This window comes from Cnephaeus nilssonii, assembly GCF_951640355.1.
Source record: "Cnephaeus nilssonii genome assembly, chromosome: 5".
Lineage (NCBI taxonomy): Eukaryota > Metazoa > Chordata > Mammalia > Chiroptera > Vespertilionidae > Cnephaeus > Cnephaeus nilssonii.
Window position 1 is genome coordinate 24105956 of NC_137076.1, and position 19028 is coordinate 24124983.

The window sequence follows — 19028 nt, forward strand, 5'->3', positions numbered from 1 at the left end:
GAGAATACAAATAGTGTTTTTCATTTTACCACTTTATTGTCTTTTCAGTACATGAAAAAGACAGTTGTCTTTATATGGTGCTTTTATACTTTTCTAAGTCATTATCTCATTTGATGTTCAGGGCAACCTAAAGACAGGATAATTATTCCCTCCACTATTCAAAGAAAGGAAATCTTGGTGTCTGTCCTCAATGATTCAATTGCCAAGCCCTTATTGTAAAACAGGGTTAGTGAAATTCTCTGTGAAGGGTCATATCTATACTAATAAAAGCCTTGGGGGTGATTAGGCCAGCAGGGGAGCCGTTAGACATCAATCAGGTTGGCAGAGGAGCAATAAGGGGGCGATCAGGTTGGCAGGCAGAAGTGGTTAGGGGCAATCAGGCAGGCGAGCAGTTAGGAGCCAGCGGACCCGGATTGTGAGAGGAATTGGGCCCAAACCAGCAGTCTGACATCCCCTGAGGGGTCTCAGATTGGAGAGGGTGCAGGCCGGGCTGAGGGACAACCCCAACCCGTGCATGAATTTCATGAACCGGGCCACTTCTAGTAAAAATAATCAGGGCTCAACCGGGAGCTTGTCTTACTCCTTCCTCTCCCTGGACCTAAGACAAGAGAGGTTTCCCTATTTGGTCATTGCTCTACTGAATAGATCATTGGGTTTTCTGGCATCACAAGTGGTGAGTGGGAACCATTTCTCTGTTCCCTACACACAGACATCAGTGGGTATGCTGTCTCTCTGGGAGCGGCATTGAGGGGAATTATGCTGTGGGCAGGTCCTATGCCTGGGATAGACTGTCCTGCTGCTGGAACTCACAGGAGAGCTCAGAAATGAGACCAGTTGGGAGAAGAGCACCTAGAGTAGCATCAAGTTTTTGGAGAAAATCACTTTTGTAAGTTTTATGTCTTTAAGTTGAAAAAATATTTTTATTTTTATTTTTTTAATTTTCTTTATTAAGATATTACATATTTGTCCTCATCCCCCATTACCTTCCCAACCGTGCCCCCAATCATGCCCCCACCCCCCTGTTTTCTGTGACCACTGGCCAGGCCTATATGTATGCATACAAGTCCTTTGGTTGATCTCTCTCCTTTACCCCCACCTTCCCCTACCTTCCCTCTGAGGTTTGACAGTCTGATAGATGCTTCCCTGTCTCTGGATCTGTTTTTTGTCCATTAGTTTATGTTGTTCATTATTTGCCATAGATGAGTGAGATCATGTGATATTTATCTTTCTCTGACTGACTTATTTTACTTTGCATAATGCTCTCCAGTTCCATCCATATTGTTGCAATTGGTAGGAATTCCTTCTTTTTTAGCGCAGCATAGTATTCCATTGTGTAGATGTACCACAGTTTTTTAATCCACTCATCTGCTGATGGGCACTTAGGCTGTTTCCAAATCTTAGCTATGGTGAATTGTGCTGCTATGAACATAGGGGTGCATATATCCTTTCTGATTGGTGTTTCTGGTTTCTTGGGATATAGTCCTAGAAATGGGATCACTGGGTCAAATGGGAGTTCCATTTTTAGTTTTTTGAGGAAACTCCATACTGTTCTCCACAGTGGCTGCACCAGTCTGCATTCCCACCAGCAGTGCACGAGAGTTCCTTTTTCTCCTCATCCTCGCCAGTACTTGTCGTTTGTTGATTTGTTGATGATAGCCATTCTGACAGGTGTGAGATGGTACCGCATTGTCGTTTTGATTTGCATCTCTTGGATAATTAGTGACTTTGAGCATGTTTTCATATGTTTTTTGGCCTTCCTTCTGTCTTCTTTGGAAAAGTTTCTATTTAGGTCCATTGCCCATTTTTTGATTGGGTTATCTTCCTTTTGTTAAGTTGTATGAGTTCCCTGTAAATGTTGGAGAATATGTTCTCCCATGTAGTGGGCTTTCTTATTGTTTTGTTGATGGTTTCTTTTGCTGTGCAAAAGCTTTTTATTTTGATGTAGTCCTATTTGTTTATTTTCTCTTTATTTTCCATTGCCTTAGGAACAGTATCAGTAAAGAAGTTCCTTCGGCATATGTCTGAGATTTTGCTGCCTGTGGATTCCTCTAGTGTTTTTATGGTTTCCCATCTTACGTTTAAGTCCTTTATCCATTTTGAGTTTATTTTTGTGTATGGTGTAAGTTGGTGGTCTAGTTTCATTTTTTTGCATGTATCTGTCCAATTTTCGCAACACCATTTATTGAAGAGACTGTCTTGACTCCATTGTATATTCATGCCTCCTTTGTCGAATATTAATTGGGCATAGTGGTTTGGGTCGATATCTGGGTTCTCTATTCCTTTGATCTATATGTCTGTTCTTTTGCCAGTACCAGGTTGTTTTGAGAACAGTGGCTTTGTAATACAGCTTGATATATGGTATTGAGATCCCAGCTACTTTGTTCTTTTTTCTCAGGATTGCTGCAGGTATTTGGGGTCTTTTTTTATTCCAGATGAAATTTTGGAGAGAGCTTTCTAGGTCTGTGAAATATGCCGTTGGTATTTTAATGGGGATTGCATTGAACCTACAGATTGCTTTGGGTAGTACGGACATTTTGATGATATTGATTCTACCAATCCATGAACACGGTATGTTCTTCCATCTGTTTATGTCTTCCTCTGTTCTTCAAGATGGCGTGGTCTCTGTGCCGCCAGTGTCCTCCCTGGAGTGTTTGTGGCGGCTGCGGGGTTTTGCCATCTAAGACTACCCGGATTGGCAGCTCCTTGGAGGACCTGCAGGGTCTAACTGTCCCTATTTCACTCACACACACACTCACTCAGGTCCACACACTGCTGTATCGCTCCTTCACTCTCTCACACACTCTCCCTCCCTACCTTCCTGCCAGTCGCCACTTTTCGAAAAAATATTTTTAACCTATTGGGATGACATTGACTAGGAAACTTATATAAGATTCAAGTGTACAATTCTGTACATTTTATTGTGTGTTCCCCACCCAAAGTCTCCTTCCATCACCATTTAATCCTCCCCTTTACCCCCCTGACACTCCCCTTTCCCTTTGGTACCCCATGCTGTTGTCTAAGAGTTTGTTTGTATTGCAACCCTCCGCCCCTCAGACAGCTGTCAGTCTGTTCTCTGTATCTATGAGTCTCTATAGACTTAGTTAGTTTATCTTCTTTACATTTCAAATATAAATGCAATCATGTGATATTTGTGTTTTTCTTACGGGTTTTCTTCACTTACCATAATCCAGGTCCATTCATGCTGTCATGGAGGGTAAGATTTCCTTCATTTTTATGGCTGAGTTTGATTGAGTTGGACCATGGCTTTTTATCCACTCACCTACTGAAGCACACTTGTGCTTCTTTCAAATCTGGGCTATTGTAAATAATGCTACAATGAACACAGGGGTGCATATTTTCTTTTGCTTTAGTGTTTTGAGGTGTTTTTTTTTTATATATTCCCAGAAGTGAATTGGCTAGGTCATTGCCAAGCTGATGCGACAGATGAATGGATTACTCTGACAAAAAGTTTGCTGTGAAAGAGAGGCTTAAGGTACTGCCTGGCTAAAGGAACCCAGGCAGCCTCGATTGCCTGCCTTGTTAGGCTTTTATTGTAACAGCAGTTTAAGATAAAGTTTCTCTTTCAGGTAAGTAATTTTGGGAGGAAACTTGGGTTTGTAATATCCTTTAAGCAAGCACACCCAATGATTAAGTATAAGGATTCCAGTAAACACCCGGTGTCTGCACGTACACAGAATTGTTTGGAAAGGTCAAGGAATGACTAGGGGTACCACCTTCCACACACCCCTACGTCAAAATTTCAATAAACAAGGCATGCAGCCTTCCGCACACTTCCCTTTCTTCAGAATGTTCTCTTTACAAACTTTCCAACCGAGTCTCGGGTGCTCCCCAACATCTTCCCCTTTTTTGTTTTGCTGAATGTACTGGTAGAAGACAGAGAGAGGCAACAAACTTTCTGCTTTGGAATATTGGAGTCTATGAATTGCATTTACTGTTCCAGTTTCGATTTTATAGGCTCTGAGAAAAACAAAAGGAGGAATGTTTAGTTATCTGGAATGTGTAGAGTGTGAGTACACTCCAATAATTGCTTAGCCTTTGCCATCAGCTTCATCATCATTCCCCAGGTTATTCTGGGGGCCATCTGGGTCTGGGGAAGGCACGTTGTTCGGGGTTGTGGAGTCCCTAGGCCCAAACTCCTAACTTCTGGAAGAGGATTGGTCCCATGCCATGCCATGGCAGGGTGTAATCTGGCGAGCTGGAATCCACAGTGGCCCTGTGGGGCTAGAAACACACACATATCCTCTCCCCCATGTTAATAATTCCTTGGGTCCCATCCAGTGTTTAGTGTCTACATCTCGCCACAAGACTTATGGTTTCTGAGATTCGGTTATTTAGATCAAGTGCTGTTCTACAGAGGATTGAAAATGATCATTCAGATTCAAAAAATTAAGGATAAAGAATGCTTTAGATAGTAGTATAGCAGGGTTCTTCAGTCCCATATTCCCCCCCTTTTTTCACTAGCATACCCTTCCGGGCACCATGGGCACATTCAATGGTGACCTGCCCTTGTGGATTGTAAGGGATTCCCGTGGAATGCTGGGTGGACAAAGGTCTGCAAAAGGCAGTGAAGCCAAGGCTGCTATAAGCAGGCCCATTATCAGTTTTTCTTGGTTAATATAGCTAATATTCAAACAGGTCTTATTGAATTCATGCAAAGAACTTAATTGTTACTTATTAAAAATTGCCAATTACTGGACGGACAGGTAGGGAGAGAAATATATAATTTATCAAATTGCTTTAACCCTTTGCACTCGCTTGCTTTTTTCTCGATTCTTTTATTCTACTCGGGATTTAATTTTTTAAATACCCCAGATTTTACAAAGCGTGGCAGTAGAATAAAAACTGGAGTTCCTTTTCATACAAACTTATTTATTTGGATTTTTTTATATTTCAAATTATTGATACATTCAATACAATTCGACATACGAGCTGCTACCAATGCTAACCGTGTCGAGTCACACTTGACATCCGAGTGCAAAAGGTTAAATATGCTTTCTTATATCTAAAAACCAAAAAGTTTGCCCTAACCAGTTTGGCTAGAACGTCGGTCCTGGGTTCGATTCTGGTCAAAGGCATGTACCTTGGTTGCAGGCACATCCCCAGTGGGGGGTGGGGTGTGCAGGAGGCAACTGATTGATGTTTCTCTCTCATCGATGTTTCTGGCTTTATCTCCCTCTCCCTTCCTCTCTGTAAAAAATCAATAAAATATATTCAAAAATAAATAAAAATCAAAATAAAAAAGTTTAAGAATCAGCTATACTTGCAAATGACATGTAATATTGTCCTTTCTGCAAAACACAATATTCCTGAATAACAGAGCTGTAAATGAAATCATAATGTAGTTATTATTTGACAAAGCTTCCCATGTGCTATAAGTAGAAAATTTTCCTTCATGAGAGAGGAAATAAATACTTGAGGCATTCCAGAGACTATTGGAGTGATCTAAAGGCAATTCTAGGTCAAGAAAAAGTTTCTTAAAATCAAAACCCTGAAAGAATTGTCAAATTTATTCTGCCATCTTTGTTGGGTTAATTTGCATACTCACTCTGCTTGGCTGGTGGGTGTAGCAAAGGTACGGTCAATTTGCATGTTTCTCTTTTATTTATTTGCATGTTTCTCAGGTGAAACTAATTTCAACATGAAAGTATTGTAGATCTCAATAAAGGCACTTGTACATGCCAAGTCTTAAATTGTTCCATAAAGTCCAGGCCCCAATTATCATGTCACAATTCTGCCGGGAAGACTTCTTTTGAGTGTGATCTTATGATTTCAATATACGTGTCTATGTGTCCTATAATTCAGCATGAAGTAACCCTCAGGCTCATTAGTAGAGAACTTTTGTAGTGGGCTAAGTTGCCCTGTCTTGCTCATGCCTTAGCTCTGATTCTAACATCTTATCTCCATGAAATGAGAGAGGCAAAAGAAGGTCAAACTGAGTTACTAACAAATAATATAAAAACAAATGATCATTCATACTCCTCCACAAGAATATTTTTATTCATTCAGGTGTATCTGACTACTTCTAATAATCTGGAGTACTTCAGGACAATATGGCCAATTACATTTTGTTCTAACTTGAATTTTCACACACTGCCTGGCCTCTCCTGTTTGGTGATAAGAATAGAAGAGAAAGCTACCAGGCATTTATTGTATTCACAGTCAGTAAAACTTTATACAGACATGAGAGTATGTTTCATGGACAGCTGCATCAAATGGTGGTTATAATGGAGATGAGTTTTCTCACAAGGAATGGATGGGCATAAAGTAGAAGTATTTTAATGTATTAACCCTTTGCACTCGCTCGTTTTTCTCGATTCCTTTATTCTAATGCTAACCATGTCGAATCACACTCGACATCCGAGTGCAAAAGGTTAATATAGAAGTTGTTCAAGGTGTTCTTTACCCTGACCTTAGAGAGCAATGAAGACTTGAAGTGATCACAGTAAAATCATATCCATAAATTTCATGTGTTTTTGAGGAAGTGAGTGTGGTGAATGAATAATAGTCTTCCTACAATCAAGTCATAGACTGAATGTTGGAGACCACATGTCTTATGTGAACTTATTAAGAATTATGTATAGATCCCCAGTACTGTCATAACCATTCTCCTATATGCATATGTGGGATGTTTTAGGACTCAGTGGCCTTTGAGGATGTTAATGTGGAGTTCACCATGGAGGAGTGGGCTTTCCTGGATCCCACCCAGAAGAAACTCTACACAGATGTGATGCTGGAAACCTTCTGGAACCTGGCATCAGTAGGTAGGTATCACAAGTTATTTTTTTAAAATATATTTTTGTTGATTTTAGAGAGGAAGGAGAGGGAGAGAACAAGAGAAAAATCAATGATGAGAGAGAATCACTGATTGGGTATCTCCTGCATGACTCACACTGGGGATCAAGCCTGCAAACTGGTCCTACTGGAAATTGACCTGTGACCTCCCTGTTCATATAGTTCATAGGTTGATGGTCAACCACAGAGCAACTCTGGCCTGCAACAACTTGTTACTTACGTAGACAATTAGAAAACTAGTATAGCTTGCTCATTAATGCTGTTTCAAGAACTGAAATATGCAAAGGGAGTACATTGGTAATTAAACTAGGAATGATCACAGCTCATTGTGTCCCTAAAATCTTACCATTTTTTATATTCTTTAACACTTTATAATGCTTTTTCTAGCATGTATTTTAGAAGAACAATGTGATGACCATGACAGGGAAGATCAGTATGAATATCACGGGAGGAATCTTAGGTGAGTCACATTGACATGACAAAGTATTAAGAGCATCTTTGTGTATTTTTAAAAATAGGTTTTTATATATTTTGTTTATTAATTTATATATTTAATATATTTTTAATGTATTTCATAGAGGTAGGAAGAGGAAGAAAGAGAAACATCAATGATGAGAGAGAATTATTGATGGCTGCCTCCTGCATGCCCCACATTTGGAATCATATCCAAAACCTGGGAATGTGCCCTGACCAGAAATTGAACTATGGGCCACCTGGTTCAGAGGTCAGTGCTCAACCACTGAGCCTCGCTGGTGGTGCAAAAATATGTATTTATTGATTTTAATATGTGGTTTTGAGAGTGAGAGATAAAAAAAATCAATAGAATGCCTACTGCATGCTCTGTACTGGGTTTAATAAGTCTGCAGTTTGGCCATGTTTCCTTTCAGGGAATTTAACTGGGAAGCCACTGGTGCGTGGGTCCATCCAGAACCACTGAGCCATATGGGCCCGGTTCACAAAAGAATCTTAAAAACAGATAATCCAATTGTATCAGCCCAGTTTTAAATGTATTGATTTTTAGAAGAATATCATCAAAATGTTTTTTTCTGAAATATGATCTAGATGTTTAGTGTATAAAAAATAATTACACTTGGAAACAATACACAAAAGTACTATTAATGAATATAAGTGTTTTCATAATATCCATGATCCAGCTTATATCAGAAGTTTTAAGATATACACTTTCAAAAAATGGAATGTTCAGAAACCCCACCCTTTTTTGAAAATGGTAAAAATGTCATTGTCATGCTATTAATAAATATTAAATTGTTAAGAGAGTATTAATATGCTTCTGATTTTTACAGCAGTCATATGGTAGAGAGACTCTGTACAAGAAAGGATGGTCGTCAATGCAGAGAAAACTTCAGCCAGATTCCAAATCATAATGAAAAGAAGGAAATTCCTGAAATAACACAACCTAAATCCAGGTTGTGCAGGCAAATCTTCATACGTTATTTATCATTGAGTAACCACCTGAGTTCTCACATTGGACCCAAACTATACCTGTGTCAGGAATATGAAGAATACCCTTATAAATGTAAGGAACCTGAGAAAGCTTTCAAGCCATACCAACATATTCAGAGCCATGAAGGCACCCCCACTGGGAAAACTTTCCACTATTCAAGTTCCCTTAGAAATCATGAAAGAATGCATATTGCTGGGAAATCGTATGAGTGTGAGCAATGTGGGAAAAGCTTTAATCATCTCATTTACTTTAAACTTCACAAAAATACTCATAGTGGAGAGAATACATGTCAAAGTAAGCAATGTGGCAAAGCTTCCAGTTCTCCCAAGTACTCTGGAGAAAATGAAAGTACACACACTGTAGAAAAGCCCTATCAATGTAAGGAATCTGGAAAAGTTTTCAGTTCCACTTCTCTCAGTAATCCGGAAAGAACACCCACTGGTGAGAAACCCTATGAATGTGGGAACATCTTCCATTGTCTCAGCTCTCTTGGAAAACATAAAAGTAGTCATGCCGGAAAGAAGCCTCATGAATGTAAGGAATGTGGTAAAACATTCTGTCGTCGCTATTCCCTTATAATTCATCAAAGAGTGCATACTGGGGAAAAACCGTATGAATGCAAGCTTTGTGGTAAAGTTTTCTCTTATTCAACTTCCCTCCAAAATCATAAAAGAACTCATACCGGGGAAAAACCCTATGGTTGTAAGCAATGTGGAAAAGCCTTCAGTTGTCCAAAGTATTATCGAGAGCATCAACGAACACAATGTGGAGAAAAGCCCTATGAATGTAAGCAATGTGGGAAAGCCTTCAGTTGTCAAAAGTATTATCGAGAGCATCAACGGACACAATGTGGAGAAAAGCCCTATGAATGTAAGCAATGTGGGAAAGCTTTAGGATATTCCACTGCTCTTCGAAATCATGAAAGAATGCATACTGGGGAGAAACCCTATAAGTGTAAGCAATGTGGGAAAGCCTTCCATTGTAGCAACTCTCTTCGAAAACATAAACGATGTCATGACAGAAAGAAGCCTCATGAATGTAAGGAATGTGGGAAAACATTCCATCATCCCTGTTCCCTTAGAAATCATGAAAGAACTCATACTGGGGAAAAACCCTATGAATGTAAGCATTGTGGCAAAGCTTTCTATTTTCTGTCTGCCCTCCAACGTCACGAAAGAACTCATACTCGGGTAAATCGCTATGAATGTAAGCATTGTGGTAAAGGTTTCTATTACCAATCTTCTCTCCAAGATCATGAAAGAACTCATACTGGGGAAAAACCCTATAAATGTAAGGTTTGTGGTAAAGGTTTCTATTATTCAACTTCCCTTCATTATCATGAAAGAATGCATACTGGGGAAAAACCCTATCAATGTAACGAATGTGGGAAAGCCTTCATTTCTCCCAGCTCTCTTGAAAAACATAAAAGAAGTCATGTCGGAAAGAAGCCTCATGAATGTAAGGAATGTGGTAAAACATTCTATGATCCATATTACCTCCGATTTCATGAAAGTATTCATACTGGAGTAAAACGGTATGAATGTAAGTATTGTGGTAAAGCTTTTTCTTATCCATCTTCCCTCCGATATCATGAAAGAAGTCGTCATAAGGGGAAACCCTATGAATGTAAGCAATGTGGGAAAGCTTTCTTTGCTCTAGGTGGCCTCCGACGTCATGAAAGAATTCATACTGGGGAAAAACCCTATAAGTGTAAGCAATGTGACAAAACTTTCTCTAATTTAACTTCCCTCCAACGTCATGAAAGAACTCATACCTTGGAAAAACCCTATGAATGTCAGCAATGTGGTAGAACTTTTAGTTTTTCCAAATCTCTTAAAAATCATGAAAAAATGCATACTGTGGAGAAACTCTATGAATGTAAGCAATGTGGGAAAGCTTTCAGACATTCCAAATATCTTAGAAATCATGAAAAAATTCATACTGTGGAGAAACCATATGAATGTAAGCAATGTGGGAAAGCTTTCAGACATTCCAAATACCTTAGAAATCATGAAAAAATTCATACTGTGGAGAAACCTTATGAATGTAAGCAATGTGGGAAAGCTTTCAGATGTCCTACATATTTTAGAAATCATGAAAGAATGCATACTGGGGAGAAATCCTATGAATGTAAGCAATGTGGGAAATTTTTCAGTAATCCCAGTTCTCTTGGGACACACAAAAGAAATCATGACGGAAAGAAGCCTCATGAATGTAAGGAATGTGGTAAAACATTCCTTTATCCCTCTTTCCTTAGAATTCATGAAAGAATGCATACTGGGGAAAAACCCTATGAATGTAACCATTGTGGTAAAGCATTCTCTTATCCAAGTAACCTCCGATGTCATGAAAGAACTCATAATAAGGAAAAACCGTATGAATGTAAGCAATGTGGGAAAGGCTTTATTCATCCCAGTTTCCTTGAAATTCACCTAAACACTCATAATGGAGAGAAATCATAATGAATAAAAGAACTCACACTGAAAATAAGCCGTATCCTGTAACGATTGTAGAAAAGCCTTTGACAAACCCAGTTCTTTTTTTTTCTTTATCCTCACCTGCAGGTATTTTTCCATTGAGAGAGTGGAAGTCAGAAAGGCAGAGAGCAATATTGATGTGAGAGAAACATGAATTGGTTGCCTCCTGCAAATGCCCAGACATGAAAGCACACACAGTGGAGAAAAGCTCTATGAATGTGGTAAAGCTTTCAGATTCTCCAAGTCTCTTAGAAAGCATGGAAGAACACATACCAGGGAAAAACCTTTATGAATGTAAGCAATGTGTAAAAACCTTCAGTTTTGTCACACATCTTAGAAGACATAAAAGAAGTCATGATGGAAACAAGCCTTATGAATAAGGAATGAGTTAAACCTCTTTGCCATCCCTTTTATCTTAGATACCATGAAATGTATACTGGGGAGAAACCCTATGAATTCAAGCGATGTGGGATAAACTATAGTCAGCCCCAATCCTTTGAAATGCACAAAAATTCTCATAGTGGAGAGAAACTACATTATTGGAAGGAATGTGGTAAAGCCTTCAGGTTCCCAACTAGTTTTTACAGACATGTGAAAACAAAATGTATTGATAAACTGTTAATGTAAAGAATAGGGAAGAGCCTTCATTTATCTCTCAGCTGTACCATTCATGTATGATAATCCATATTGGGGATGGACCCTAGAAATGTAAGAGGGTTACACAGCATTCATTTCTTCCAGTTTATTGTAAAGGATGAAAGAACTCACTGAAGAGAAGCCCTGACATGTAAAGATGGAAGGAGAGCCTTTGGCTATTCTAGTTTTTTACAAAATCATGAAGGAACTCACACCCCAAAGTAAGTGTATGAACATAAGGAATGTGGGAGAGCCTTTCTTGGACATGTGAGAATGCACCTGGAGAAATAGTGAATACATATGGAGAAGGTTGGAAAGCCTTCAGCTGTCCCTTTTCCTTGGAAAGGTCATGAAAAAAACTCAAAGTGGAGAAGTTTATTGAATGTAAAAATGTAGGAAAACCTTCATGTTGCCTCATATTTGTACAATATCATGTGAGAATGTATGCTGTATAATTGACAACGAAAACAAACTTTAAAATTTTAAATACTTTCAAAGTAGCTTGAAAATTTCACTTAAAAGAAATCCTATTAGTATAACTAATTAGTACATGTAAGCCTGTTGCAAATAAAGTAATATACTTCCCAAAACTCACACCATTAAAGAAGCTCTATAAAATTTTGACATATTTGTTCATTATCAGTACTCATTCTTTGTTAGTTTTTTAAAATTGCTTTTTGGATGTGAGGAAATTGAGAGAGAGAGAGAGAGTAGTAGAGAGAAACATCCAGGTGAGAGAGAAACATAGATGGGTTGTCTTCCCATGTGCCTGACCAGGGATCGACTCAGCTACCCAGTAATGTGCCCTGACAGGTTTTGAATGAATAGGCCCTACAAACATATGTATTCTTTTTTAATTTTTCAATTGCACTTGACATTCACTATTATTTTAGTTAAGTATTTGCCATATATTTGTACTTTTGCACAGTTCATTGTAGTCATGTGAATTATTTTCATGTTTGGTTTTTGTGTTGATTTTGGCTGGGAACTGTGTTATGCAGTTCACATTAAGAAGAGAATATTTTCATTTGTTTTTCTCACTCTTTGCCCTACCAGCCAAGAATATCCTCAAAACTGCCAACCACTGCTTTACTTCCCTTGATGTTGGGTGTAGGCTTTATAATTGTTCACAATTCAACATTAAAGATGTAACATAGGATGGCTTTTCCTGATAGCAGTGCCTCTCAAAGAATAAAATATTTTATTGTTATGCAAGAGACTCGGTGCACGGATATGTGCACCAGTGGGGTCCCTCGGCCTGGCCTTCAGGGATCAGGCCAAAACCAGCTCTCTGACATCCCCCAAGGGGTCCCCGATTGTGAGAGGCCGGTCTCAGTTGAGGCACCCCAGAATCAGGCTCCCTCCTCTCTGGTTCCAGTGCGTCACCAAAGAACTGCAGCTGCCAAGTCACCTCAGCTCGGCAGCTCTTGCATTGAATATCCACCCCTGGTAGTCAGTGCATGTCATAGCTACCGGTTGGACCATCTGCCCCCTGCTGGTAATTGAACATCATAGCTACTGGCCACTCAGCCAGTTGGCCAGGCGCTTAGGCTTTTATATATATAGATTGCATGTATTACATCATTGTTTGGCTTGTTTCCTCCCAGTGTGAGTAAGAATATTTCAAGGCCTATTATTTTGAGTGAGTCAAATGGATTTTTAGAGCTTAGACTGGAGGTGTTGAAGTATTATTAGTAGTTTTTAAAACAAATTCTTGCCATGGGAACAATAGTAAATTAGCATCTTATTTATTTATTTATTTTTGGAAATACAATTATAGATAATTGTGGATTTTTTTGTTGAAATAGCAAAGTGCCTTAACTATTTTAATACCTTCTTTACACATGAACATTGGGTTTAAACAAATTTGTTGATTGTTCCAAACTGGCTTTGTATCATTTTAAACATCAGTGGTGGCCCAGAGCAATGTCAGGGGGGAGCAGAGGCCTGAGGCCAGCTGCTTTAAGCTAAGGAAGCCCCCCATGCCCTTGAGCCTGCGAAGGGAAGTACTTGAAGGCCCACTGATCTTCCTGGGGAGCCTCTCCCTGCAGGTGTCCTACCTGCTCACACCCACCATGGAGGGAGCCTTTACACTGAGAGAAGCTACAGCCCTGAAGAGCTGGGGAACTAGTGCACCTGCAGGAGGGGGTGATGCCCCTTCTGAGGTTTTAGTTGAGGTCCCCCTGGGCCTGTTTCTAGGCATAGGTTGAAGTTTTGCATCCAGGGTGTGGGTGCACATTGAGAAAATCTGGGAAAGTCAGAAGGGTGTGTCCTGGGTTAGGGACTGTGAGATTGGGAGTTCATTTGGGTCAGAATCTTACACTGAATCCAGCTGAGCACCCGTCACTGTGAGCTGAAGCCTAAGAGAGGAAGCACGTCTGTTGGCGGTGGCATGGTGGGAGCAGCACCTCGTGTTAGACCCATGGGGTCGGACTGGATCTGGGTTCAGCAACATAGGTGCTTAAATTCTGGCTGGGAATGAATTCAGAGCCAAGACTCAAACTATAAGAGAACGTTTATTTGGGAAATCACAGAAGTAGAAGAAGTAATTCATAGGATAAAAGGAATTAGGAAACAAGTTACAGAGGTGATGGAAGGGCCCTTGGCTCTTAAATGTGATAAAGGTGGCTGTTACATGCCTGGGGGATGGGTGCGTGAAGAGAGGTTGGTTCATGCTCCCAGGAAGGAGAGCAAGCTGGGTTCTCTGTCCTAAGGGTTCAAGGGTGGGGATTTTAAGGGAGATCCCAGGGGAAATCTCAGAATATTCAGCAGCTTTCCAGAGGTGTCCCTTCATGGCTGGGTCTCCACTGATAGATTGGTAATGGCCAAGGCCCAAGTCATCATTCAATGCAGCTGGTCCTGAGGTCAGCCCTGGCATCGCTTTTCTGGTTTTGCTGCTTTTCTCGGCCTGCAGCTAAAATAGAAATGTGGCCTAGAGGTTCTTTCTAGGGGGAAAAGGTTCGGGTCCTAAACTGCATGACCAGCAATATGCTACGGGATGAAAGGTCACCCTGGGTATGAGGTCCCAGCCTACAGATGTCTGCTGCTAGGCATGACCTTCTGCCCCTGGCCCATTCTCCCTGCTCTGCTCATGTCTGTCTAACTGCCCAGCACATTTCCATTATTCCCCAGAGAGAGGAGGGAATTGGTGCTCCCAGACTTCATCCCTGGGGTGGCTGCTCAGGTGTACCTCCTCTGCTCACTTAGGGACTGTGACACTCCAGGGGTTCTGTCTCAGCCGGGAGAGTCTGGAATGTGGAACCTTCTGAAAGTGGCTTTCCTTCTGTCTTGTGGGAAGCAGGCTGCTCATCTGAGCTGAATCCAATGTATGTGTTTCTTTCCTTCAGAGCCTTTATGCATCACCTAGGGAAGTCCTTTCACTCTAGTTTTCCTGAGAATGAAAATGTCAATTGATTGAATGTACCAAGTAGAAAAAAAAAAGAGAAAGACTATTACAACCCAGCAGAGTAGCTCAGTGGGTGAGCATCAACCTATGAAGCAGGAGGTCACTGTTCCATTCCAGTCAGGGCACATGCCCTAGTTGCAGGCTTGATCCCCAGTAGCGGGTATGTAGGAGGCAGCCAATCAATGATTCTTTCATCACGGATTTTTCTCTCTCTCTCTACTTTCCACTCTGAAATATATATATATATATATATATATATATATATATATATATATATATATATATATATATATATATATATGAATGAGAGAGAGATACAGCCCTAGCTGGTTTTCTTCAGTGTATAGAGCGTCTGCCTGTGAATTGATATGTCCCAGGTTCGATTCTGAAGAAGGGGGCATACTTGGTTGTAGGCTCCTCCCCGGTCTGGCCATGTGCAGGAGGCAACTAGTTGATGTATTTCTGTCACGTTGATATTTATCTCTGTCTTACCCTCTCTTTTCCACTCTCACTAAATGTCAGTGGAAAAATATACTCAGGTGAGCATTAAAAAAAAAAAAAAAAAGGGATACTAGATGAAAAAAGCATGGACATTTGTGAAAGCAAACAGAGTTTTCTTTTCCCTTTTATCCAGCAAAACTCCAAATGTGAAATGACTGTATTTAAGTTTTCTGGCACATTTTTGTTTTTAGTGTTTTAAACATATTTTTATTGATTTCATAGATGAAAGAGAGGGAGAGACAGAAACATCAATGATGAGAGAAAATCATGAATTGGCTGCCTTCTGCATGCACCCTACTGGGAATCCAGCCCAAAACAGGCTTGTCCCTGACTGAGAATCTAACATTGATCTCCTGGTTCATGGGTCAACAATCCAAACTGGACCACACCTACCGGGCACATTTTTTATTTTTAGATCCCTGTTTGTATGGCATTTTTATAGAGCAAGCATGTGAAACTCGCAGCCCGCTGGCTGCATGTGGACCACAATGAATATTTTTGTGTCCCATCCAATATAATGGTATGTAAGACACGTTCTAATAAAACTTTTGTAACTTAATTTTTACACTATCCTGTTATATATAATCCTACCTAATAAAAGAATAATATGCAAATTGACCCTAACTCTGCTACACCCACCAGCCACACCCACCTGCCAATCAGAGCGAGTATGCAAATTAACCTAACCAAGATGGCTACAGCCACGGAAAAAGTAGGAGGGAGGCTTGGGTTTCCCTGGTAACAAAAGAAGCCAAGCTTTCCCCTGCCCTGGCTGGCCTAAGCCTCCACTCAAGGCTACAAAGTTTCAATTATAGAAGGTGAATTAACTCCAACAGAAATGGCTGCTGGCCATGGAGTGAGCAGGAGGCTTGGCTCCGCTCCAGGATACAAAGTTTCAATTGTAGAAGGTAAATAAATTCCAGATACCAGGGCCTCCACTTGGGTCGCCAGGGGGCATGGCTGGCCTGCAAACCACCACAGGCCCCTCGCTCAGGCCACCCCACGCCCCAAGGGAACCCCAACCCTGATCCGGGACACCAGGGCAAACAAGCTGGCCCTCACCCATGCAGCAGGCCTCTATCCTATCTAATAAAAGAGTAATATGCAGATTGACTATCACTTCAACACAATATAGATGCCCCCATGTGGTCAAAGATCCTGCCCTATGTGGACATAAGATGGCCACCACAAGATGGCCAGCAGGGGAGGGCAGTTGGGAGGCACCCGGCCTGCAAGGGAGGGCAGTTGGAGGTGACCAATCCTGCAGGGGAGGGCAGTTAGTGGTGACCAGGCTGGCAGAGGAGGGAAGTTGGGGGCAAACAGGCTGGTAGGGGAGCAGTTAGACATCAATCAGGCAGTCATGGGAGTGGTTAGGGGGTGATCAGGCTGGCAGGCAGGCGAGCAGTTGGGAGCCAGCAGTCCTGGATTGTGAGAGGGATCCCAGATTGGAGAGGGTGCAGGCTGGGCTGAGGGACACCCCCCTCCCCGCCCCCCCGTGCACGAATTTCGTGCACCGGGCCTCTAGTCCTATATAATAAAGAGATAATAAGCAAATGGTCGTCATGCCCTCAAGCCGTCGTGCCAGAACTGTTCAGACACTCAACACTGGGGAGAGAGGAATGGAGACCAGTCAGGCACAAATGAGCTCGGGAGAGAGGAATGGGGACGTGCCAGGCACAAATGAGCTTGCGAGAGAAAAATGGGGACTTTCCAGGCACAAATGAGCTTGCCAGAATGGAATGGGGACCAGCCAGGCTGCTGCCTGGGAAAGGGGCAAGCCACCTGCCCTGCAGTCCCGGATGCCAGCGGCCCGGGAGAGGAACAAGCCGCTCGCCCCACGGTCCTGGGAGCCAGTGGCCGTGCCTGCACCTGTGGCCTGGGAGAGGGACAAGCCACTTGCCCTATGATTCCAGGTGCCTGCAGCTGCGGCCTGGGTAATGCCGCCCACCCACGGTCCCCTGCAGGCGAAGCTGGCCTGGGTCCTGGGTGCCTGTGGCCAGCTAGAGGGAGGGAAGCCCGGGTCCGGGGTGCCTGTGACCACCCGGAGGAGGGAATCCTGGGTCCCAGGTGTGGGCTGAGTCAGAGGCAGTTAGGGGCAATCAGGCTGGTAGGGAAGCAGTTAGGCTGATCAGGCAGGCAGAGTGGTTAGGAGCAATCAGGCAGGCAGGTTAGGAGCCAGTGGTCCTGGATTGGCAGAGGCAGTCAGACATCCCCCAAAGGGTCCCAGATTGGAGAAGGTGCAGGCCAGGCTGAGGGACACCCCCACCCTTGTGCAGGAATTTCGTGCACCAGGCCTCTAGTCCTATATAAAAAAAGGCTAATATGTAAATTGTCCCTTGGGGAATTTGACTGACCAGATAAACCACTCACTATGACATGCACTGACCACCAGGGGGTGGCATGAAATGAAAGAAGGCCCTGGTTAGCAGCTGGCAGCCAGGAAAGGAAGGCCCTGGCTGGCCCTGATCGCCCACCAGGCCTAGGGACCCTGCCCGTTCACCAATTTTGTGCACTGGGCCTCCATTATTAATAATGAACTACAGCCCTGGCTGGTTTGGCTCAGTGGATAGAGTGTCGGTCTGCAGACTGAAGGGTCCCAGGTTCGATTCCAGTCAAGGGCACATGCCCGGACAGTGGGCTCGATCCCCAGTGGGGGACATGCAGGAGGCAGCCGATCAATGATTCTCTCTTCATTGATATTTCTCTCTCTCTCTCCCTCTCCCTTCTTCTCTGAAATAAATAAAAATATAAATAAAAATAACAAACTACAATGTTCACTAATGACTGATTACTTAAATCTTGGTGTATTCATTTCCCTTAAGCTCAGGTGTACCATTTATCTCCACTAATACTGGCAGCGAATATTTTAGTAGCTGATTGCCTTATCAATAGTCTTAGACTGACTTATTTGGTGTGTGCAACAGGAAATATTTCACTTTTGGAGAACAAAAAAAAATAGGTTCATTTGTGTTAATGTTTATTAATTTGTGCAATTATTCAGTGTCTGCTAAGTTAATGTTCAAGAAAAAACATTTTATTAAAATATTCTTTTATTTTATGTTAATGATTACTCATTTATTAAAGCCCTCTGTATTCAGCATGTATCTATCAAAATAAACCTACATTTCTTTTTTTTCTTTTTGTTGTTTAATATATTTTATTGATTTTTTACAGAGAGGAAGGTAGAGGGATAGAGAGCTAGAAACATCGATGAGAGAGAACCATCGACCAGCTACCTCCTGCACAACCCCCACCGGGGATGTGCCCGCAACCAATGTATATGCCCTTGACCGGAATCGAACCTGGGACCTTTCAGTCCGCAGACCGACGCTCTATCTGCTGAGCCAAACCGGCTTCGGCATAAACCTACATTTCTATGAAAATTGAAGCTTTTTTTCCTTTGTGGCCCACATAAATTTAAACCTTGTTTATTCGACCTGTGTTAGCCTTTGAGTTTGACATGCTTGCTCTAGAGAACCTTAAAAATGGTTGAGGTTGTTGTAAAATTTCTCATTGATATTTATCTCTGTCTTACCCTCTCTCTTCCACTCTCATTAAAAATTAGTGGAAATATATACTCAGGTGAGCATAGAAAAAAAGAGAGTAGATGAAAAAAGCAAGGAAATTTGTGAAAGCAAACAGATTTTTTAAAATTAAAATGTGCCCGAAAACTTAAATACATTCATTTCACATTTGGAGTTTCTCTTGCAAAAGAAAATGGTTGATCTAC

At 41.6% G+C, this 19028-nt stretch overlaps 1 protein-coding gene across 1 annotated transcript in view; it reads left to right on the forward strand.

The window, feature by feature from the left end:
* Positions 1-14848, forward strand: part of LOC307099186 (uncharacterized protein) — a 29283-nt gene extending 14435 nt beyond the window's left edge. The window contains exons 2-4 of the mRNA XM_079770383.1: positions 6656-6782; positions 7201-7273; positions 8118-14848. Of these exons, the coding sequence (XP_079626509.1) occupies positions 6656-6782; positions 7201-7273; positions 8118-10740 (2823 nt within the window). The 3' untranslated portion in view covers positions 10741-14848. The remainder of the gene's footprint in view (positions 1-6655; positions 6783-7200; positions 7274-8117) is intronic.
* Positions 14849-19028: the final 4180 nt, after the last annotated feature.